Raw genomic sequence first — 20,423 nt, forward strand, 5'->3', positions numbered from 1 at the left:
CCCCTTTTCTTTCTGCCACTCCCCTGCTTGCCTTCTGTCTCTCTCGCCCTCTCTCAATAATTAACTTTTTTTTTTAAGAGTGAGGTAATTTTAGAGAGATCATTCAGATCCCGTCAAGCTGCCAGATGATTACAGCCACTTGACAGACCCCAGGTAAGACCAGGAGAAGAACCACTCCACCGAACCTAGTCAAAATGCTTACCAACAAAATTGTGAACAAATAAAATAGTTGTTATTTTAAGCCATTAAGTTGGGGGGGGGGGTATAGCAAAGACTAACTGAAACAGAAATAGAATTAAATCATTTTATTTGCTATTTCTTAACCATGATAATTTATTCATTACTTTGTAGCTCATTTCAAACTGTTTCTCAGAGGCTATTAAGATTTATTCCAACTGAGACAAGACAAAGTTCTTTGATGCTAAATACTCTACATAATTCATCATGTTCATGAATGATTTAAAGCTTGAATGTCAGCATTCTAAATAATTTATGATTTTTTAAAAAGTAGACAGCTTAAAATGAAATCTTCCCAGAACTACTATAGAAATATAGATTTTATTTTTGAATATCTAACTTCAAAATTGAAAAGACAAAAATAAGTAGATATTACAATTAATGTTTTCAGTCAAACTTGCGCCCTTGCTGAAATTTGCTAGCTATCTGTACTAACTATATTGGGAATAGATTTTGAAACTTTAGTATCTGATTATTTCAAAACACAATCACAATATTTAGGAGAAAAGTACTAAACATTAAAAATACTTATAATCCCAAAGCATTTAGAGGCATGTTGACTAAGCAAAATGGCTATTATTTAAAAACATTAAAGATATACATATACCTAAAATTCTATTTACTTATAAAAAAATGCATTTATTTATATTTATAGCTGTAACTATAACTATAGGATTATAGTTATTTTATGTGGAAAAAAATCTTACAGAACAATATGCAAAACTAACATATTATTTAAAACATGCTAAAGCAAAAATTTACTCCATAAAAATTTCTACTCCATTAAAGAACTCATTTTGAGAATTTACTTCAAGATGTGGAAATAGTTGCTTTAGAATTGTTCACCTATATTATACGCAGTCTTTAAAAGAAATGAATAACAAGGAGCAGGGCAGAAGAAATAAAGAGAAAATATAACAAAGAAGCAATGAGGCACAGTTTTATACTGAAATTTATATGCTAACTAGATATACAACAGGACTATTATTTCTGACAAACCAAGTGGAATTAACACTTACCAAGTAGAAACTAATTCAATTAACTATCAAAGTTGAGGCAAATTTCTCAAAGTCTATGTCATAAATACCTTTGTACCATTTACTTTGGAAAGTAAAGTATTACTGTCTTATAATACTTATAAGACAGTTATAAGTTATAAGACAGTTATAAGATATTACTTATAAGATATACTTATAAGACAGTTATAAGATATTACTGTCAGAAATATCTGGTATTTGCACTATTAAAAAATGTTTTTAAGTTTATTTACTTTGAGAGAAAGCACACACAAGCAGGGGTTAGGACGGGTGGGGGGAGGGAGGGAGAGAGAGGGGAAGAGAGAGAGAGAGAAAGAGAGAGAGAGAGAATCATAAGCAGATCCCGTGCTGTCAGCACGGAGTCTGACACAGGGCTCAATCCCATGAACTGTGAGACCATGACCTGAGCTGAAATCAAGAGTCAGACGCTTAACCAACTGAGGCACCCAGGCGTCCCTAAAAACATTTTTTGACATAGTTGTTATTTTAGTTTTAAAGAGTCCTAAACATTTCTCTAAATTTGGTCTCTGATTTATTTAGCTATAAGCAATTATTTACATTTCTCTGCAAATACCTGTCTACAAGCAAACAATAATTTTACCACTCTCTTATCTACATATATAGCTATACACTGAATATTAATACACTCATTGTCTAAGTTTTATACACACGCACACACACACACACACACACACAAACTGTGCTTCTCAATGTGATGATAAAATGAAGAAGGATAAAACATAAATGGAAGAATTAAAATGTACTTACAAAGTCAAAGTCTCCATCCTGAGGAACTTTCCAGTTGTCAGGAAAAACATTTTTGGACATAGGAAAGGGTTCATGCATGTTCTGATTACAGTTTTCATGACTTTTATTCTTGAAGTCCTGTTTATCAAAGTAGTCCATAAAAGACGGTCTTTGTACTTGTGGTGAAGTTGCGTTTCCTTAGGTAAACAAAGAACACAGAAACGGCATAAGTTCTTACATTTAAAGAAGTGTGGTTTTTATCGAAGTACGATTTTTTTATTGAGCAAATAATAAATTTGCACTGGTCAGATTCAAGGCCAACATTGTCAATTTAATGAAGAACAAAGTAAAATGAAACAATGAAAAAACAAAAATATCCAGGCCACATAAAAATTTGACTAATGATTAGGCAAAGACCCACAATATTCTTAGATTGTAGAAAACATTTGAGAATTTTGGCAAGAATCTTTATTATAGTTTACTAAAAATCGTTTCAAGTATATTGAAGTCTGTCAAATGAAGTAAAATTTTAAAACACACTTATTTTTAAACACCTAAGCCTCCATTGTTATTGTCATTGCACACCACAAGCTAAAGAAGTTATAAGGACTTACCCAGGTTTCTCTTATGTCTTTGTTTCCTTACAGTCTTTCTAGCTGATTCCACCTCATCCTGGACTCCCATAGTTTCGCCTATCATATTTATATGTGACTCCTAACTGTCACTTCACCAGCCTAGATCTTGCTTCTGAGTTCTATTTCTAAAACTTTGCCATATTTAAGTCAGAAAACCAATTTTTTATTTCTAAAGCTCACTTCTAAGTTCTATATCTTGACTTTCCTACTGCTTACTTTTGGACTACTCCATCTGAGGTGAGTCAGAGTTACCTCAAACTTACCAGTTCTAAAACTAAAGCTAACTTCTAAAGTTTAATGTCCTTAAGGTTCATCCATGTATTAGCATGTGTCAGAATTCCCTTCCTTTTTAAGCTAAATAATATTCCATTGTATGTATAACTCACATTTTGTTTACCCATTCATCTGTCAATAAACACTTTTGACTATTTTCAATAATGTTGCAATGAACATGGATGTACAAATATTTCGAGGCCCTGCCGACTATATGTTTTTAAGTCTTTTTAAGCTAACCAAGTTTTTCTCTATACATCTGCAGGTCTTTATTTACAAGTAATTTTATTTTTTAATAGCTACATAGAGGCCTTTTTCATTTTCTTATGGGTGCTTTAATGGTTGTACCTAATCCCTGATCAAGTGAGTCATTATGATACAATGTAAGCAAACACGAATAATTATTAGTAAAAGTAATGTTTATTTTTTATTTTCAGTCTATGAATTATGTCTTTTATATGTGTTTCTGAGTTTGTCTTTTCGTTAGACTATAAGTTCCCTAATGCAGGAACCCAAATAATTTCACAAATAAGAGAACTATGATCATCAAGGAGTGTTTTTGATTATTCACCCAGATGTTCAACATCAATGGCATGAGGAAGAGCTAATGAGATGGTATTTGGCATTTCAACATCATTACTTTTGAATTAGTAAGAGGCTGCTAGTATTTCAGTACTAGCAACTGTGAATTGGCAATAATAAATTTGAGAAATTATTGTGACTACTACAGTTTTTAGAATGATCTGTCCCAGTGAAGTCAGAAGGAATCTGATATTCAGAATATGCATGTATTAGTGGAAAAATAGGGGAAAAAACTGTTTATATCTAAAGACTCATCATCTAATCAGAACTGCTCAGGCTTTAGAAGGCTTGAAAATAAGGGTGAGAAGACATCTGGGACCCAAATGGTACCCCCTGAAAAGATACTAGACATTCCATCAAAATTAGGATAGTATAAAATATCAATATTCATAGTAAACTTTCAGAACTTACAACACTCTCATATCCTACATACAAAATCCATGAAAAAAGAACTCCTCAGGGACAATGTATCAAGATAACAGCCAAAGCTGTCTTTATATTCCCTGTCAGAACAGACTTTACTGGTATGTTAAAAATGAACAAAATATAGGAGGAAAGGTACAATATCTCAATAATCAATAAACATAATATAAAGATATTATCAATTTTCTTCCCTAAATAAATTATCAATTTATTATCAATTTTCTTCCCTAAAATCTCCTATTGTTAAAAAAATAAATTGTTTAATCTGATGAGGTTAAATTACTGACATTTGGATGGGACATACATTCCAATAACATTTTCAACAGATTTTAAGAACTCCTGATTCACCTCTGGGCCTCATTATTTTTTTTTCATTTTTTTTTCTTTTTCTATTATTATTATTATTATTATTATTATTATTATTATTATTATCATTTAATTTACACCCAAGGTTAGTTAGCATACAGTGCAACAATGATTTCAGGAGTAGATTCCTTAATGTCCCTTATCCATTTAGCCCATCTCCCCTCCCACAACCCCTCCAGTAACCCTCTGTTTGTTCTCCATATTTAAGAGTCTCTTATGTTTTTTTCCCTTCCCTGTTTTTATATTATTTTTGCTTCCCTTCCCTTAAATTCATCTGTTTTGTCTCTTAAAGTCCTCATATGAGTGAAGTCATATGATATTTGTCTTTCTCTAATTTCGCTTAGCATAATACCCTCTAGTTCCATCACGTAGTTGCAAATGGCAAAACTTCATTCTTTTTGACTGCTGAGTAATACTCCATTGTATATATATACACCACATCTTTTTTATTCATTCATCCATCTATGGACATTTGGACTCTTCCCATAATTTGGCTATTGTCAATAGTGCTGCTATAAACACTGGGGTGCATGTGCCCCTCTGAAACAGCATACCTGTATCCCTTGGATAAATACCTAGTAGTTCTGGGCCTCATTATTACAAGACATCTTTATCTCCAGAATTAAAATTTGGCTCCTATGGAAACCTTTTATTAAAAAATAAAGCCAGGAATTTAACCTCAATTTTTCTCTACCTCTTCTTTTTTTTTTTTTTTTTTTTTTTTTTTTTTAATTTTTTTTTTCAACGTTTTTTATTTATTTTGGGACAGAGAGAGACAGAGCATGAACGGGGGAGGGTCAGAGAGAGAGGGAGACACAGAATCGGAAACAGGCTCCAGGCTCCGAGCCATCAGCCCAGAGCCTGACGCGGGGCTCGAACTCACGGACCGCGAGATTGTGACCTGGCTGAAGTCGGAGGCTTAACCGACTGCGCCACCCAGGCGCCCCATCTACCTCTTCCTTTTTTATGAGAATAAATAATAAAATATTACAAGTGTTGCTCAATGAATTTTCTATAAAATGAGTAAGTCAAATGATGGAGGGGATAAAGATAATCCCTCAAATGAAAACTTTCTCTGCTTGATATTCTTTTCTTGTTTAAGAGTAATTTTGTAATAGGATTAGTTATTTGTAAGTTCTTATTTTAACCAGCTAGTCTTAAGATGGGTTACACACATAGAGATCTCAAAAATTTGGCACTTGGTACGAGAAAGGGTTATCAATATTTATATAGTAAAATCAGAATCAAAAGAGTAACAGTGGCTTCGTTGGCAACTCATTCCTGGAAAAGTAAGACACCATGGAGATCACAATTACTAACTGCATTTGACAAACACAGATTTTCACTGCAGCAAATTTCTAAACAGCACTCTTCTAAAAATGAATTTTGTATATTAGGTGCTTTGGAAAAATAAAACAAAACAAAAACATATTATGACATCATTAATCCACTGACGCCAACAGCACTCCCTGACCAATGCCCCTCCCGCTTCCCACACCAAGCCAGGCTCACATTGCTCTTAGCAGTTGTCCCTCTAGTCAATACTGGCTTCACCAGAGACTCTAGTTAGTCTTCCTTGTCTGCTTCTCAATTAGGAGACATGAAATTCTTCATCCTAGAATCTTCACCAATGTCCTGGTGTTGTACTGAAATTGTCACGGTCTTGTGATATACTAGTGACTCTTAGTACAGACCTTTGTATCTCAGTAAATACAAGAGTAATATTTTCTTATTGGAAACTAATATTTATAGAGCAGTTATTCGAATATGGCCTACATTTTAACAGCAGCAACGTGCACAGGAAAGGAGAGGAGAAAAATAAAGTCTTAAAAGTTGCTTTTCTGGGGTGCCTGCGTGGCTCAGTTGGTTAAAGAGTCCACCTCTTGATCTCAGGTCATGATCTCACAGTTGTGAGACTGAGCTTGGCATAGGGCTCCAAGCAGGGAGCGTGCGCTCGCTCTCTCTCTCTCTCTCTCAAAAAAAAAAAAAAAAAAAAAAAAAGATGGAAGATTGCAATAAAAGAATAATTTTTAAAAAGTTGCTTTTCCAATACAGAGAATAATAAAGTAGAGGAAAACTTTTAATCTTTTATAACAACCTTCACAACAAAAAGTAATTTGGGCTGGGAGGTACTTCCTTTAGAGATGTAGAGAGTAAGGAAGAAGGATAAAGCCAAGCAGTATTCTTGTCTGCCATGAGTCAGAAGAGTAAAAGCAGAAATAAGGAGTGGCAATAGAAAGGGAAGAGACAGACCAATCCCTGGAGCTGACTAAAAGAAAAAAGAAAATGACTAAGGAATTTCTTTCTGGGAATCTATGTTTACATCCCAACAATCCTGTGCTGGTCCTAACCCTATCTTAATCGGGAGCTCCTATCCCAAGTCACATGTGCTAGCAATAGTGTTCCAGTGTCTTAAAGTGAAAATTTTGCCTACCCTAATATCAATAGATCCTCCCTTCCTTGAGGTGCCAAGGTGTCTCTCCTGTGGAGAGGAATGGCCACGTAACACAATTCTGGCCAACGACACAAAAGATGAGGGTTTCTAGGAAAGTTCAATTTTCTTGGTGTAGGTAATACCCCCAGTTTCTTCTTGCTCTTTCTTCCTGCCTGGAACGCAGACTTGATGGCTGAAGATCTAGCAGTTATTCCGTAAGCAGGAGGACAAGAGAAGGTATCTTTGATACCTCAAAGATAGTGTCACAGAAAGGATCACTAAGGACCGCATGAAATCAGTCTACCAATGCAGGATGCTCTGCTTCTCGATCTCTTGTTAAATGAGAAAAGAAATTAATCTTACTTTGTTAAAACCACTATTATTTGGGTTTTCTGGTACACAGAGCCAAATTCAGTCCCCAACTGATACATTTCTGTTCCCAAGTGGAGCATGTAGGAAGAGGTAAGAGCAGCAATCTTCAGTTTTACTGTAGGAATACCCCAATTTGAAACTTGAAATCTGCTATTATTCATAGTGGTTTAATTTTCATTGCATTTTAGATACACCATCATATTAAGTGTCTTTTACAGGCTGGCCTAAATACCCACGGTAAAATGCCTGTTGGGCTCCACACTCAAAATCTGGAAAAATAACCCATTCCTAAATTAGAAAGAAACATTCTCACAGAGAGTTAACAAAAGTCTAAAAATCAACTTAAATAAAAGACGGAAGTCTATTCCATTAGATTTTTCTTTTCAGATAACTTTATAACAAGATCTGCTGACACATAATTTTTAATTCAAATTATGTGCTTGCAGTTCCAAATATTTTCCATTGTTTAATTTAAAACATTTAACTTTAAACGTATTAACACTTAGAATATATCTTGGTTATACATAAAGAACATGTTAAAAACAACTTTTTAAAATGTCTAAGGACAAAAATAGGTCAGGGTTGTTTTAAAAGTTATGAAGGGGGGCAGCTGTAATTGCCTAGGAACGTGTAACCACACAACGTCAAACACATGCCCAGGGCGTGCAGTGGGGCCTCCAAGGAGACACATGCTCACAGAAATATGGGACAGAGAGGGTGATGTTTCTGACCTACAATTAATTTTTGAAAAGAGGAAAAAAGAAATAGTAGGCCCTTCAACAGAAGAATGAGGTGGAAAAATCTCACAGTGGTAAGCTCTGTCTTATGTGATTGTGGTTGCTATGGCAAATACTCTTTTTAAACACAGAAAGAACAATCACATTAAACTGACATCAATTTCTCCAGTTGCAGCTGAATTCTGACCCTAGCTTATATAAAAATATTTTTATTTTATTAATAAATTTAATGTTCCAAATTACCTTGTCCTCAATTTTGGCCCCAATTCCTTCAACTACCTGCTGTGCAACTAAGAATTCTTTAGCAATAAAGACTAAAATAATCACCACTCAATCCCTTTGTGCATTTGAAAGTTTAAAGAAAAAAAAAATTGTTTTGCTTCTCCTTCACACATTCCCCAGAACATGTACAAGGAAACTAAACTGTGTGAATATAATACCTTTAGCAAATATGCCAGTCATTAACTTTCTTAATTTGTACATGTCTTCTAAGCAGGTGAAATGTCTTCATGGGAATTTAAATATATAAAGGAATTTCAAAAATACTTTAACAAAATGTAATGTGTTTAATTTTTAATTTCTTAACATGATGATGACAAAGACACTTAAGTGTAGGGAATGAAATAACAATTAATCACAACTTTAGCCTAAGATATTTTCACATCAAAGGAATTTATGAATATTACCTAATTTGATCTTCTAAAAATATTTTAAGATGTGGGTGTTCCACCTGATTAATGATCTTGGAAATCTGTTCTTTAATTTGCTGCCAGGAATACAGTGAATATACATAAAAGCCAGGATGTTAGTACAGAAGCTACTGACATCAGCTTTTTCTTAACTTCATCGGACTATTTTAAAACAAAGGAGGATACAGACAACATGGAGAAGATCCAGAGGCTATTCATAAAAAAGATTAAAAGCTTAGAAAATAATACCTGCACAAAGGTTAAAGGGACTGAAATTGTTCAGCCAGAAAAAGTCTGAGGACACCATTTAATAAGCATCCAAGTATACAAGAAGGGTTCTTCCCCAGAAAATAGTGACCAGCTGTTTTCCATCTCCAATGAGGGCAGAATAAAGGAAAACAGACAAATTGAAGCCCAAGGATTTTAGTTAAATAAAAGGGATGATTTCCTGTCTGAGTAATGAGCATTGTAATGGCCACTGTGTGTCTATGGAAACCTTCCTTCAGAGGCCTTTACAAGAAAGACAGATTTCCATTTGTGCAAGGAAGACTCCTATTTCACAGGCTTGTCTGTGCTTTTGCTAGTAAAAGAGGTATCCTATGACCAAAATACCTACACTAACAGACTCAAGCTGGGTCACACATCATTGAACATTCCACGGACCAAGAGCACACAGAAGAGCAGACCATATTCAGTACCGCCAGGTAACTCAAAACCACTGTAGCCACACATTTGCTGGACATTTTGTATTTCTGTAAAGAGAAATCAAGGGCTGCTGACTGCCCATATCATTACGGGTATGTGCACCCAGCTGCAGGCGGGAGCGGTAGTTTACTGTTGTCACTTTTATTGCTATGTCACGGGCAAGATCAATCTTACCAATTAAAGATGCATACAAAAGTTTTTCATGAAAGAATGGTAAGATCTCTGATCTCCCCTACCCTGGTTAATGGTTTCTTGGCATCTCAAATTCCATCCTTAGTGATTTACTCCTTTGGTTCAAAACTCTGGAATTTTGGAGGAAAAGACTCATGAACATAAAACATTATTAATCATTTTATACCTACATGTCTGATGCTTTCCTAAAACAGGTTTTGGAAGAAAGTGAGAAGGAATGGAACTGAACCAGAGCTGCGAGAGAAGATGTTATTTAGCAAAGAAGGGGCCAGGGAGGCTGTTGCTCCGAGCAAATGGTCTCTCATTTACAATTTTGTTCAAGGACATCAGATGAATGAGGGAGCAGGAATACACAGGGGTCAGTGTCCCCTTCTTGGTATCTCTCCTAAACCCTTTTAAAATCAATCTAGGATCTATTTCTAGGATACACTCCTAAAAATCTAAAGCAGAACCTAACTGGCTTTCTCTTAGTAATTAAGTGAAATTACATAAATGTGCTGCCCAAAATGAAACAATAAAACTGTGAAATATTTTTAAAATCACTATGTGTTATAAATATATGAAAAGAAAACATTTATAAAATACATACTCAATTATAATAACTTAACCCAACATTTCATCATTGACAAACAGGTTATGAAGGTTAATATAAATAATATAAAAGATAAAAACGACTGGTAATTTCTCTACCCATTCTTAATACAACATGGCCTCCACTAACTTTACCATCTGGGTCACTCACTCTCTACTGAATATGCTCCACTGTGTCTCCACCCCTCCTATATACTCCAGATAAGTTCTAGGCATTGAGAGCAGAGTGAAGCTGCTTATTTCCTTGCTCTAAAATGTGGTTATTAGTCCTAGCTGCACCTCAGAAGTACCTGTACAGTTTTACTGTTTTGATTTTTTGATTTACTTTTTAAATTGAGATGCCCAGGCCCTACTCTGGCCTGCAGAACCAGTATCTCTGCGGGGCTCCTACTATGATATACACTTCTGAGGTTAGCTACATGGACCCAGGAGCAGGGTTTATCTTGTAAATCAAGCCCACTGCTCCAGTGTGTGGAGATCTCTTAAGATCCTAATCGCGTCTTAGAATGTTATTTATATTTTGCTCCACTTCACGTCATTTGCAATTCCAACAGACTTTCACTGTACAGCTTCATCCAAGTTTCCGTAAAAAATGTTAAGCTCAGCCAGCGCTGAGGCCTAGGCCCTATAGCATACAATGAGAAATCTTCTCCTTGACAGTTTAAGACTGAACACTACGGCTGACTGAAATTTAGCAACCACTGCCACTGCCTCTGGTAAGCCTTCTTATTGTACAGGTGGGAAAGCTAAACACTGCATTTCCTAGAACTCCCTGCACCTTATCCTGGATAAGTGCACTTTTTCATGATTGGAAAAGAAGGCAGGCGGAAGCCATGAGCCTCTGACAAGCACAGTACTGAAGAGGTAAGGGTTTCTTAGAGCAGCATGCCAGCGTCCAGTCAACAGCCTCACAGGTTGCAGTAGCCCTGGTAGCATTCTAATCCCTGAAGGGCAACAGGGCTTGAGCTCAGTCTGTATCACTGAACTCCAGAGGCCAATGGCAACCTCTGGATTCACTGCCTTCCTGACTGCAGCAGCCATATATTCCATCCAGGGCCACTCCTGTGAGGTAGAGGCATTCCTGGAGGCCTAGTCTACACAGCCCTCTTTTCCAACGTTTCCACAGATTTTGTTAATAGTCACATCTCTGACTTAAATCTCTTTATGTTTAAAATGCCCAGAGCAGTTTCTGTTTCCTCCAATAAACGCTGACTGATACAAGCCCATGTAGCTGTAACCATTCAACCCTCATAACAGAACCATCAGCCAGTTCATACTACATAGTGGCTACCAGGATAGCATCAGAAACCTTGTCAAATACTTTTCCAAAATCCTAAAACACAATATCCAAACCCACAATTTCCTCTGACCTATATAAGCTTAGCCATGCTGTCGAAAAAAGGAAATTCCATTATCTTGGTATGATTCGTTCCCAGCGAACTATGCAAAGTTGTACTAATCTCAGTCTCCTTTCCTAAAGCATTTATAGATATTCTACACTCCTGCCCGAAAGGGATGCCAAGCTCACCAGCCCCTGAGTAGTGATGTTGATCTGGGGGCCAAACCAAGATCTGTATATTGGTTCCACTGCTTACTTGCTGTAAGACCTTGGACAAGTCACTTCACATTCCCAAGTCTCAGTTTCCTCAGGGGCAAATGGTAGTAATGATGCTACTCTACAGGGTCCTTGTGAGGGGTCAGTAAGATCATATATGCAGAGTCCTGAGCACAACAATGGCCTATGCCAGACCCTCCACTAATGACAGCTATAATTTGAGAAATCCACCCTTTTTTCTCTTTTCTGAAAATAAAATTTACAGTAAAATTTAAATTTACTCTTTCGTGTCTCGTGACGCTTTCATGCATTTTTCATTTTTCTCAAAGAGACATCAAATTTCACGAACAGTGGAACATAGTTCTCTCACTTGAAAGTTATCTCAACACACATTATCGATCATACCTCTACTTGCAGATCCTCAGATCAACTGCGTGATCCCTTCCCATCTCCTCATCTTGCCATTCAAATTGTTCATATTTATGTCTGTGCTACCCTGTTCATTTTGGGGGTCATTATTCCCCATAGCACCCCTTCTGGCTATCTTACTGAATAACTAGAAATGGAGCGAGGTCTTAGAGGAAGGAGGGGAGAGTGGGAGCAAGAGTTTGCCCTGGGAAGGAAAAGGACTGGCTCACTGCTCACTGGCTCAACATGTGCAGTCCCGGGAAGCCCAGGCCTCCCTCACCGTGCAGGAAGCAGGGGTCCAGTTTCCCAAGCTGCTGGAAGGCCAAACTGACAGAGGAACAGATGGAGATTATTTCTTATTGGTGACCTACTCTGCTAGGTGCTTGATATATCTACCTAAGTTAATCTGCACTCACACACAAACACATATCCACAAAAGACCAGAAAAACAAATATACATCACTGAAGCTCAGAAAAGATGAACACAGTTAAACGTGGTCTGACTTTAAGTCCCATGGTCTTCTCAGTACACCACATCATTTGGTCAGAAAAGATTTGATGAATTTCTACTATTGTGCTGGATACTGCCTTAAGCACTGGGAATACAGTGGAGTAAAGAGATAATCACACAGAAACAAGCAATTACAATATGGTGTGACAGATGCTATTCCGAGGAACAGCATGAAGTGAGCTGGCAGCCTATGGGAGGGGCACCATCCCCCAGCTGGGTCAGTGAGGGAAGCAGCCCCTTGACTGAGCCTGAGAGGATGAATATGGAGTAGCCAAGGAATCAGCAGTCCAAACAGAGGGGCTGTGCAGTGCAAAAGCCCAAAGGTATGAAAGAGCATTCTAAAAGCTGAGGAGCTGGAAGAAGGCTGGACAGGGAATAATGAGCCACGAAATAGAAAGGTGAGCAGACACCAGAGTGTCTACTGCCCTTTAATCCATGTTGGGCTTTAAGTGAGAGCAATGGGGAGTTGCTGGAGAGCCATAAGCAGAAGAGAGGGATGCTGGATCGGTGAGGAGGGGGGGTGCTAAGGATGGAGGCAGGGGATCAATTAGGAAGCCTTTCATGTGAGACACTATGAGGATCTACACTAGGGAAATGCCAGCAGAGATGGTGGGAAGAGGGCAGAGAGATTCAGGAGGCAGAACTCGAGATGATGTGAATTCAGAGAGGGGTGAGAAAGAGAGAGAAGTTAAGGACGACTCTAAATTTTCTATCTTATTCCAAAGTCTATGCTTAAAACATCTGTATAGTCCTTCTATATTCTTAAATGATAACGTTTAATTTTTCTTTTCTATGAAGCAGAAAGCAAGGTCACCTATTGAAACCGAGAGGAGAGGTGGCAGGAAGAGACTTAGTGAAGGTCTAAAATAGCTACTTTGCAGGAGAAAGAGCTGAGGCAGAGAAACACGGGCTCCAGGAAAGTTCTGGAGGCCCTGAACTGGTGATCCATCTACATAGATCTGAGATTGCTTCCATCAGCACTCAGCAGCCATGGTGAAGATGCCCAGAATATGGACAAAGACACTGATCCACAGTCACATTTTGTCAGGAGGGGCAGAAGAGAAAGAGAATAGGGCAAAAAAGTTAAGGATATGAATAAGCAAGTAGCTAAAGCTATAAAACATAATCTCTAAACTGACTGGAAAATGTGGCTCTTCCTCAGATACCTACAGAGACAGTTTCCTCTCTGGGCAACTAAAGCTACCAATCCAGCCCCAGCTCTGTGAGACCAGAAAGTTCCACCACAGAAACTGAGCTGTATAGATCTAAGCTGAACATAGTAAAAGGCCCCAGTCTTTCTCTTTCCTGAAACAATCACTCTCCCACAATCACTCCCAAGGATATAATCTCTAGTATCTCATAAATTTGATGACAACGGATTCTTGACCTGGTCCTAATCTACTACTTCAGGATGGAAAGTGACAAATGTTTATTCCCTTAATGACAACCAACCTGCTTTGCACCTACTGTCAAACATTCATAAGTCCAACTGGATAAAGTACAATATATGAAGAAGGAGAGACCCAGGGATAAATACTGGCTGGTGCCAGATTGTGAAAGACCTTGGTTACCAAGCTGAAGCCTGGACATCCTGTGGGTTATGAGGAGGCCCCAGGGAGATGTGAGTGGGAGTGATGGGAGAGGGAGGGTGAGAGGAATGCCATCATCACTGAAAACGGGTTTGGAGAGTTCTTCTGGGAACATGCCCTTATGCTTATTTTATTATTTTTTTAAAGTTCATGTATTTATTTTGAGACAGACAGAGAGTCAGCAGAGGGAGGGGCAGAGAGAGGGAGAGGGGGAATCCCAAGCAGGCTCTGCACCGTCAACGCAGAGTCCGACGTGGGGCTTGAACCCATGAACCATGAGATCATGACCTGAGCTGAAAGTCTAACACTTAACCAACTGAGCCACCCAGGTGCCCCATGCCCATTTAAAAACAGATCAAATTTTAAATATTTTTTGTCACTATTCTCTACTTACTTTCAAGAGATCTTTTAATAATTTTGCTTCTATAGTCATACCACCACATCTTTCAGAAGTAAGGAAAACAAATCCATAAATTCTAGCTTCATGAATAAAGGTATAAAAGAATATGCAAACATAATTTAAGCTGACAAGAATATGGCAACTCATTTGAAACTCCAACAGGAAAGATTATGGAAATCAGGATCTTCAGCACACAATATAACATTCTAGACATCTTAGAAAATTAAAAATAATATATTGCTATAATGTGTTTGGGGAACAAAAATGCTGAAGACACATTAGCAAATGGGGCTTTGACATGACATAACCTGAGAGCTCAAACCAACTAATCTAAGACATTTTAAAGAAGATTTAGATCATTAAAAAAAAAAAAAACAACAACCCAAAACTAATTATGTGGTTTCAGGAAAAGTAAGTTCTGCCTCAATAACTTCTTTATATTCTTTATTGCTATACTACAGGATGACAAACCCTGCGGGTTACACCAACATCACTTGATTAGACTTTTGGGAACACGTAAGTCCCACATTCTAGAATGATGTCTAAATTGCAGAAACTTAAATTACATGGAAAGTTGGCTCATGGGATTTAAGATTTGCTAAAGCACATAAACAACTGCAAGTATATAAGCTGCTATCTGCTCAACTTAAAAATGAGCTTTCAGTAAAACGTCTATGGCCTAACAAAATCATACTTAGGACATAAAATTATATACTGAGTGGTTTCTGTGGCTGTCAAAGCTAAAACTCGCTACAAAAAGTATGTGGAAATCTGCACTGATAATTTAATGCATGCCGTCTGATAAATCATCATCACAGAGCCCTTCCTTGAAATATAATCCAACATGAATTAGATGCTATAAAAACTCATTTTTAATAACCACTGCTTAAATACTCATGTTCAACTCTGTGACTGCACAGAAAAAGTTGTTTATGCAGTTTTGTAGGGAGCTCAGTAGCTCTCCAGAAGATGCAGCGAAGCACTCAATGATCACCTAACTGGTCTGCTAAGGATTATACAGTTTTACTAAAAGAAATTTTACCAGCTGTGGAAAAGCCATACTACATGCTGAGGGGTAATATGTTGTAAACTGTCTTATCATAGGGTCTTTTTAATCTGCAAGGCACTTAACTTGTACCCTACCACTTTGGAGGCTACAAGACCATCCGACACAGTTGGGTAAGCATGGTATGGATGCAGAAGGCCTCCTGCAGTCAGAAGCCTAGCCACGAATACAATTTGTAGGCTGCTTTCCAGGGCAAAGGCTCAGGAGACTCACCAGTTGTGGGAGATTTAAAAAAAATTCATATCCCTTTCCCAACTCCCACCCAGGATTAACTATGTGGCAATCTGCTTGCATTTTGTGCTTCATGACCCTCCCTTTCAAAGAATACAACCATAATGTGCTATATGTACCAGGAAATGTGAAGAAAGCAAGAGCAGTGAACAAATGGCTTGAAGCCATGAGGTAATAAGACTCACCAAGCAGCCTCACCGGGGGAGTAGCAAAAAGAAAGGGGTATGCAAAAAGAAAACAGACATGTCACAGAGAAAAATGCTGCCTATTTCCACGTTACAATAGTAGCAAATCACTTGAATATTTATAACTTTCTAGGCTCCATAATGCAAGAAATCATGTATTACTGCTTTTGTGCCATTCAGAAGCAGTGCTGTGCAGTGGAAAACAGCCTAGTGCTTAGATTTTGACATTGACCACACATGACCAGGGTAGGAGGGGGAAGAGGAGGGTCAGTAGGTATCAAGAGGTAATTAATCTGCTTTTGCCTATAACTGTGAAATCACAATGTCCTACCCTGTTAACTGCAATCTTAAAAGGTACAAAAAGAAATGCTAGTCTGCAAAAGTATCTCTGTCTTCATCACTCTGTAAGCAATGGAGATCAGAGAGAATGTCTTAATCGTCATTTTAGCCCCTGCAGCATGCCTGGCACTGTGCCTCACACATGACAAGCAGCAGTAAATATGCACTGAACTGAATTTTCGGCATGAGTAAGCCCGTCTCTTGATCCTTCTTTCCAATGTTTCTTCTTTTCCCAACCAAGACCTTGTTTCTTCTCTTACCTTGCATCCTCTGTCATCTGTGGCTTAACTGATAATTCAGACAACATGAAATAATATTATGTTGTATTTATTGGAACAGAATTTTACGTTCACTTTTTTACTGAGAAGGTAAATGTTAGGAACGTTATCCTTTTTTTTTTTTTTAATGTTTATTTATTTCTGAGAGAGAGAGACAGAAACAGAGCATGAGCAGGGAAGGGGCAGAGACAAACGGAGGCACAGAAGCCAAAACAGGCTCCAGGCTCTGAGCTGTCAGCACAAAGCCTGATGCGGGGCTTGAACTCACGAGCCACGAGATCATGACCTGAGCTGAAGTCAGAGGCTCAACCGACCGAGCCACTGAGGTGCCCCAGGAACGCTATATTTTTATCTCTAAAATACTTTACAAATTAAATTAAGCTATGGGTTAGTATCTTTTAACAGAAAAAGTTCCATAACCCTAAGTTAAAGATGTGCTGATTTCTGCCATATTAAATTTTTTAAAATTTACTTATGCCATACTCTCCTTACCGCTAAATTATGCCCGGAAACAAAATTTTCCACAACTGGCTATAAAAAGACAAAATGTATCCTAGTTTCAATAGGAAGTCTACTTCTATAGAAGATAGAAAATTAATATTCATTGGGAAAAAGCCACATACTTTTCATAGTCCCATCTTCTTCTTCTTCGTCTTCACTGTTTATAACCATGGTCCCCAGGTCAGATTCTAACATGGTGCTGTTATGTTCAATCATGGTCTGGGCCCCTTCACTCATCGTGCTCGTGGCCTTCATCGTGCCCACACTTTCTGAACTAGTCTTCACCATGGTGTGGGAGTCCAGCTCATCTTCATCCTGCAAGCAAAATACTGCAGTGAAGGAAGACTTTTCTAAAACGGCCAGATTTCTTAATTCTTCACAATATGACAAGCATATGATATTTTTTAATTGAAGTATAGTTGATACACAATGTTACATTAGTTTCAAGTGCACAACATAGGGATCTAACATCTCTATTATGCTATGCTCACCACAAGTGTAGCTGCTGTCTGTCACCACACAGCACTATCACCCTACCGTTGGCTATATTCTCTATGCCACACCTTTCATCTCCATGACTTATTTACTCCATAACTGGAAACCTGTAGCTCCCACTCCCTTTCACCCATTTTGCCCATCTCCCTCTTAATGTTATTACTATATTTCAAAATAATTTAATATAACGTTAATTTAATGTAATATTAATATCTGATATATTTAATAATATTAATTTATCATACATTATAGTAATATAATTTGATATATTTAATATGATATCAATATCACTTTAAATAATGAAAATACTAATATAGCTAATTTTAATATACAGACATACATACAAATGTTATCATAAGAGCCCAAGTTATCCAAAATAATCTACAGTTTTAGGTAATTAAAGCTCAAGCAACAGAATTTCTATTTGATGAAATAGAAGGCTGCTAGCTATTTTTTTTTTAATTTTTTAAAAATGTTTATTTATTTTTGACAGAGAGACAGAGCACGCAGAGAGAGAGGGAGACACAGAATCCGAAACAGGCTCCAGGCTCGGAGCTGTCAGCACAGAGCCCGACGCGGGGCTGAACTCACAGACCGCGAGATCATGACCTGAGCCGAAGTTAGATGCTCAACCGACTGACTCACCCAGGCGCCCCTAGCTATTTTTAAAATAAGGATTAAGATAGGTAAATTACCAACACATGCAAAACAAAGAATACAGTGACCAAAAAAATATGAGACAGCACATTAAAGACAGAACATGTTGGCACTATTCTAACAGTCATGTTTACAAAACTTCGTACAAAGGCCATTAGCTTTTTTCTTGTTAAAATTGTGATAAATAGACATAAAATTTAACATGTTAATAACTTTCAGTGCATATTTCTGAGGCATTAAGTACATTCACAGTATTATGCAATCATCACTAATAGCCATTTGCAGAACTTTTTCATTATCCCAAACAGAAACCCTGTGCCCATTAAAAAATAACTCCTCATTCTCCCCTTTTCCCAATCTCCAGTAACCTCTCTTCTCCTCTCTGTTACTATGAATTTGTCTATTCTAGGTACCTCATATAACAGAATCAAACAATATATGGCCTTTTGTGTCTGGCTTATTTCACTTGGCATGTTTTCAAGGTTCATCCATGTGGTAGCATGTGTCAGAATTTCATTCCTTTTCAAGACTGAATGATATTCCATTTATATATATATATACACACCACATTTGTTTATCCATTCATTTGTTGATGAACATTAGGCTATTTACACCTTTTGGTTATTATAAATAATGCTGCAATGAACACTGGTGTACAAGTATCTATTTGAGTCCCTGCTGTCAATTATTTTGGGTATAAACCTAGAAGTGCAATTCTACATCATATGGTAATTCTTTTTTTAATTTTTGAGAAACCACCAAATTGTTTCTCCCAGTTGTTACACCATTTTACGTTCTCACCAACAGTGCACAAAGTTCCATTTTCTCCACATTCTCACCAAGACTTGTTATTTTCTAGTTTTTTTGATAACAGCCATCCTAGTGGATATGTGGTATCTCACTGTAGTTTGATTTGCATTTCCCTAATGATGCTGAGCATCTTTTCATGTGCTTACTGACCATTCATATATCTTCTCTAGAGAAATGTCTATTTAAGTCCTTTGCCCATTTTTGATATAGGTTGTTTTTTGTTGTTGAGTTGCAGGAGATCATTGTATATTCTAGATATTAACCCCTTAGCAGATACATGATTTCCAAGTATTTCTCCCCATTTTGTAGGTTGCCTTTTCACTTTCTCGATGGTTCCTTTGATGCACACATTTTTAATTTTGATAAAGTCAAAGTTATCTGTTTTCTTTTGCTGCCTGTGTTTTCATTGTTCTATCATAGCCATTAGTTTTTAAATGCAAATTCACAGAAAGATCAAATCAGTAATATAAATATGAACCAAAAACTGCTCTTTAGAATGTTCGTCAAAAGATAAACTGAAATTGGGCCATAAAAATAAACTAACAAATTCTGTTTGAGAAACCAGACAAAATGCTACTTGGAAAAACTTGATACATACTGTGAAATTCATTTACATACATTCCACTTTAGGTAGAAACAAGCAAAACCTAATTCTGACAGAGGTCAAATGCGAATACAGAGAATAGGAACATCTGTATAGTTCTCAGCTGTTTGATGGCCCTTCCTCTTCCTGAACCTGCATGATAAATTCAGCATATCTCTCAAAGTCTTTTGTGCTTCTTTCACAAGGTTCTCATTTATTTATTTATTTATTTATTTATTTATTTATTTATTTATTTATTTATTATTTAATATGAAATTTATTGTCAAATCGGTTTCCATACAACACCCAGTGCTCATCCCAACAGGTGCCCTCCTCAGTGCCCATCACCCACTTTCCCTTCCCTACCACCCCCCATCAACCCTCAGTTTATTCTCAGCTTCTCTTTTAGATGACTTCGTCATTCTTATGCTTCGACTATCTAACATGTTGAAGATTCCCAAATCCCGAAATCTTCCTGAACTTATTACTTAAATGCTTAACGATGTTTAAAACTCGACAATCCCAAATCAGATATCATCTTATCTACCTCTTTAGTCTCTCCTGTCTGCCTCCATCCCCAACAACGACCACTACAAAGCACAATAATCTGCATTAGCTACCCAAGAGTAAAAAATCAACAGGTCTTCTTAGGTTCATTCTGTCTTTGATTCTCTATATCAACAGAGTTCTGTATATCAACTGTTACTGAGTAAATTCCTGATTGCCTCATACTTGGGTGAATGCAAGAAAAGCTCCCTGACTAAACAGTCTCTCCCACCCTGACCTTCTAGAATC

General features: G+C 37.2%; 1 protein-coding gene across 1 annotated transcript in view; it reads right to left on the reverse strand.

Moving 5' to 3' along the window:
* STK3 (serine/threonine kinase 3) overlaps window positions 1-20,423 on the reverse strand; it is a 282,561-nt gene that overhangs the window by 68,961 nt on the left and 193,177 nt on the right. The window contains 2 exon segments of the mRNA XM_078441875.2: window positions 2,043-2,218; window positions 17,206-17,398. Coding sequence (XP_078298001.1) covers window positions 2,043-2,218; window positions 17,206-17,398 — 369 coding nt within the window.

The sequence above is a fragment of the Panthera onca genome, chromosome F2 (assembly GCF_046562875.1).
Source record: "Panthera onca isolate mPanOnc1 chromosome F2, mPanOnc1 haplotype 2, whole genome shotgun sequence".
NCBI classification, from domain to species: domain Eukaryota; kingdom Metazoa; phylum Chordata; class Mammalia; order Carnivora; family Felidae; genus Panthera; species Panthera onca.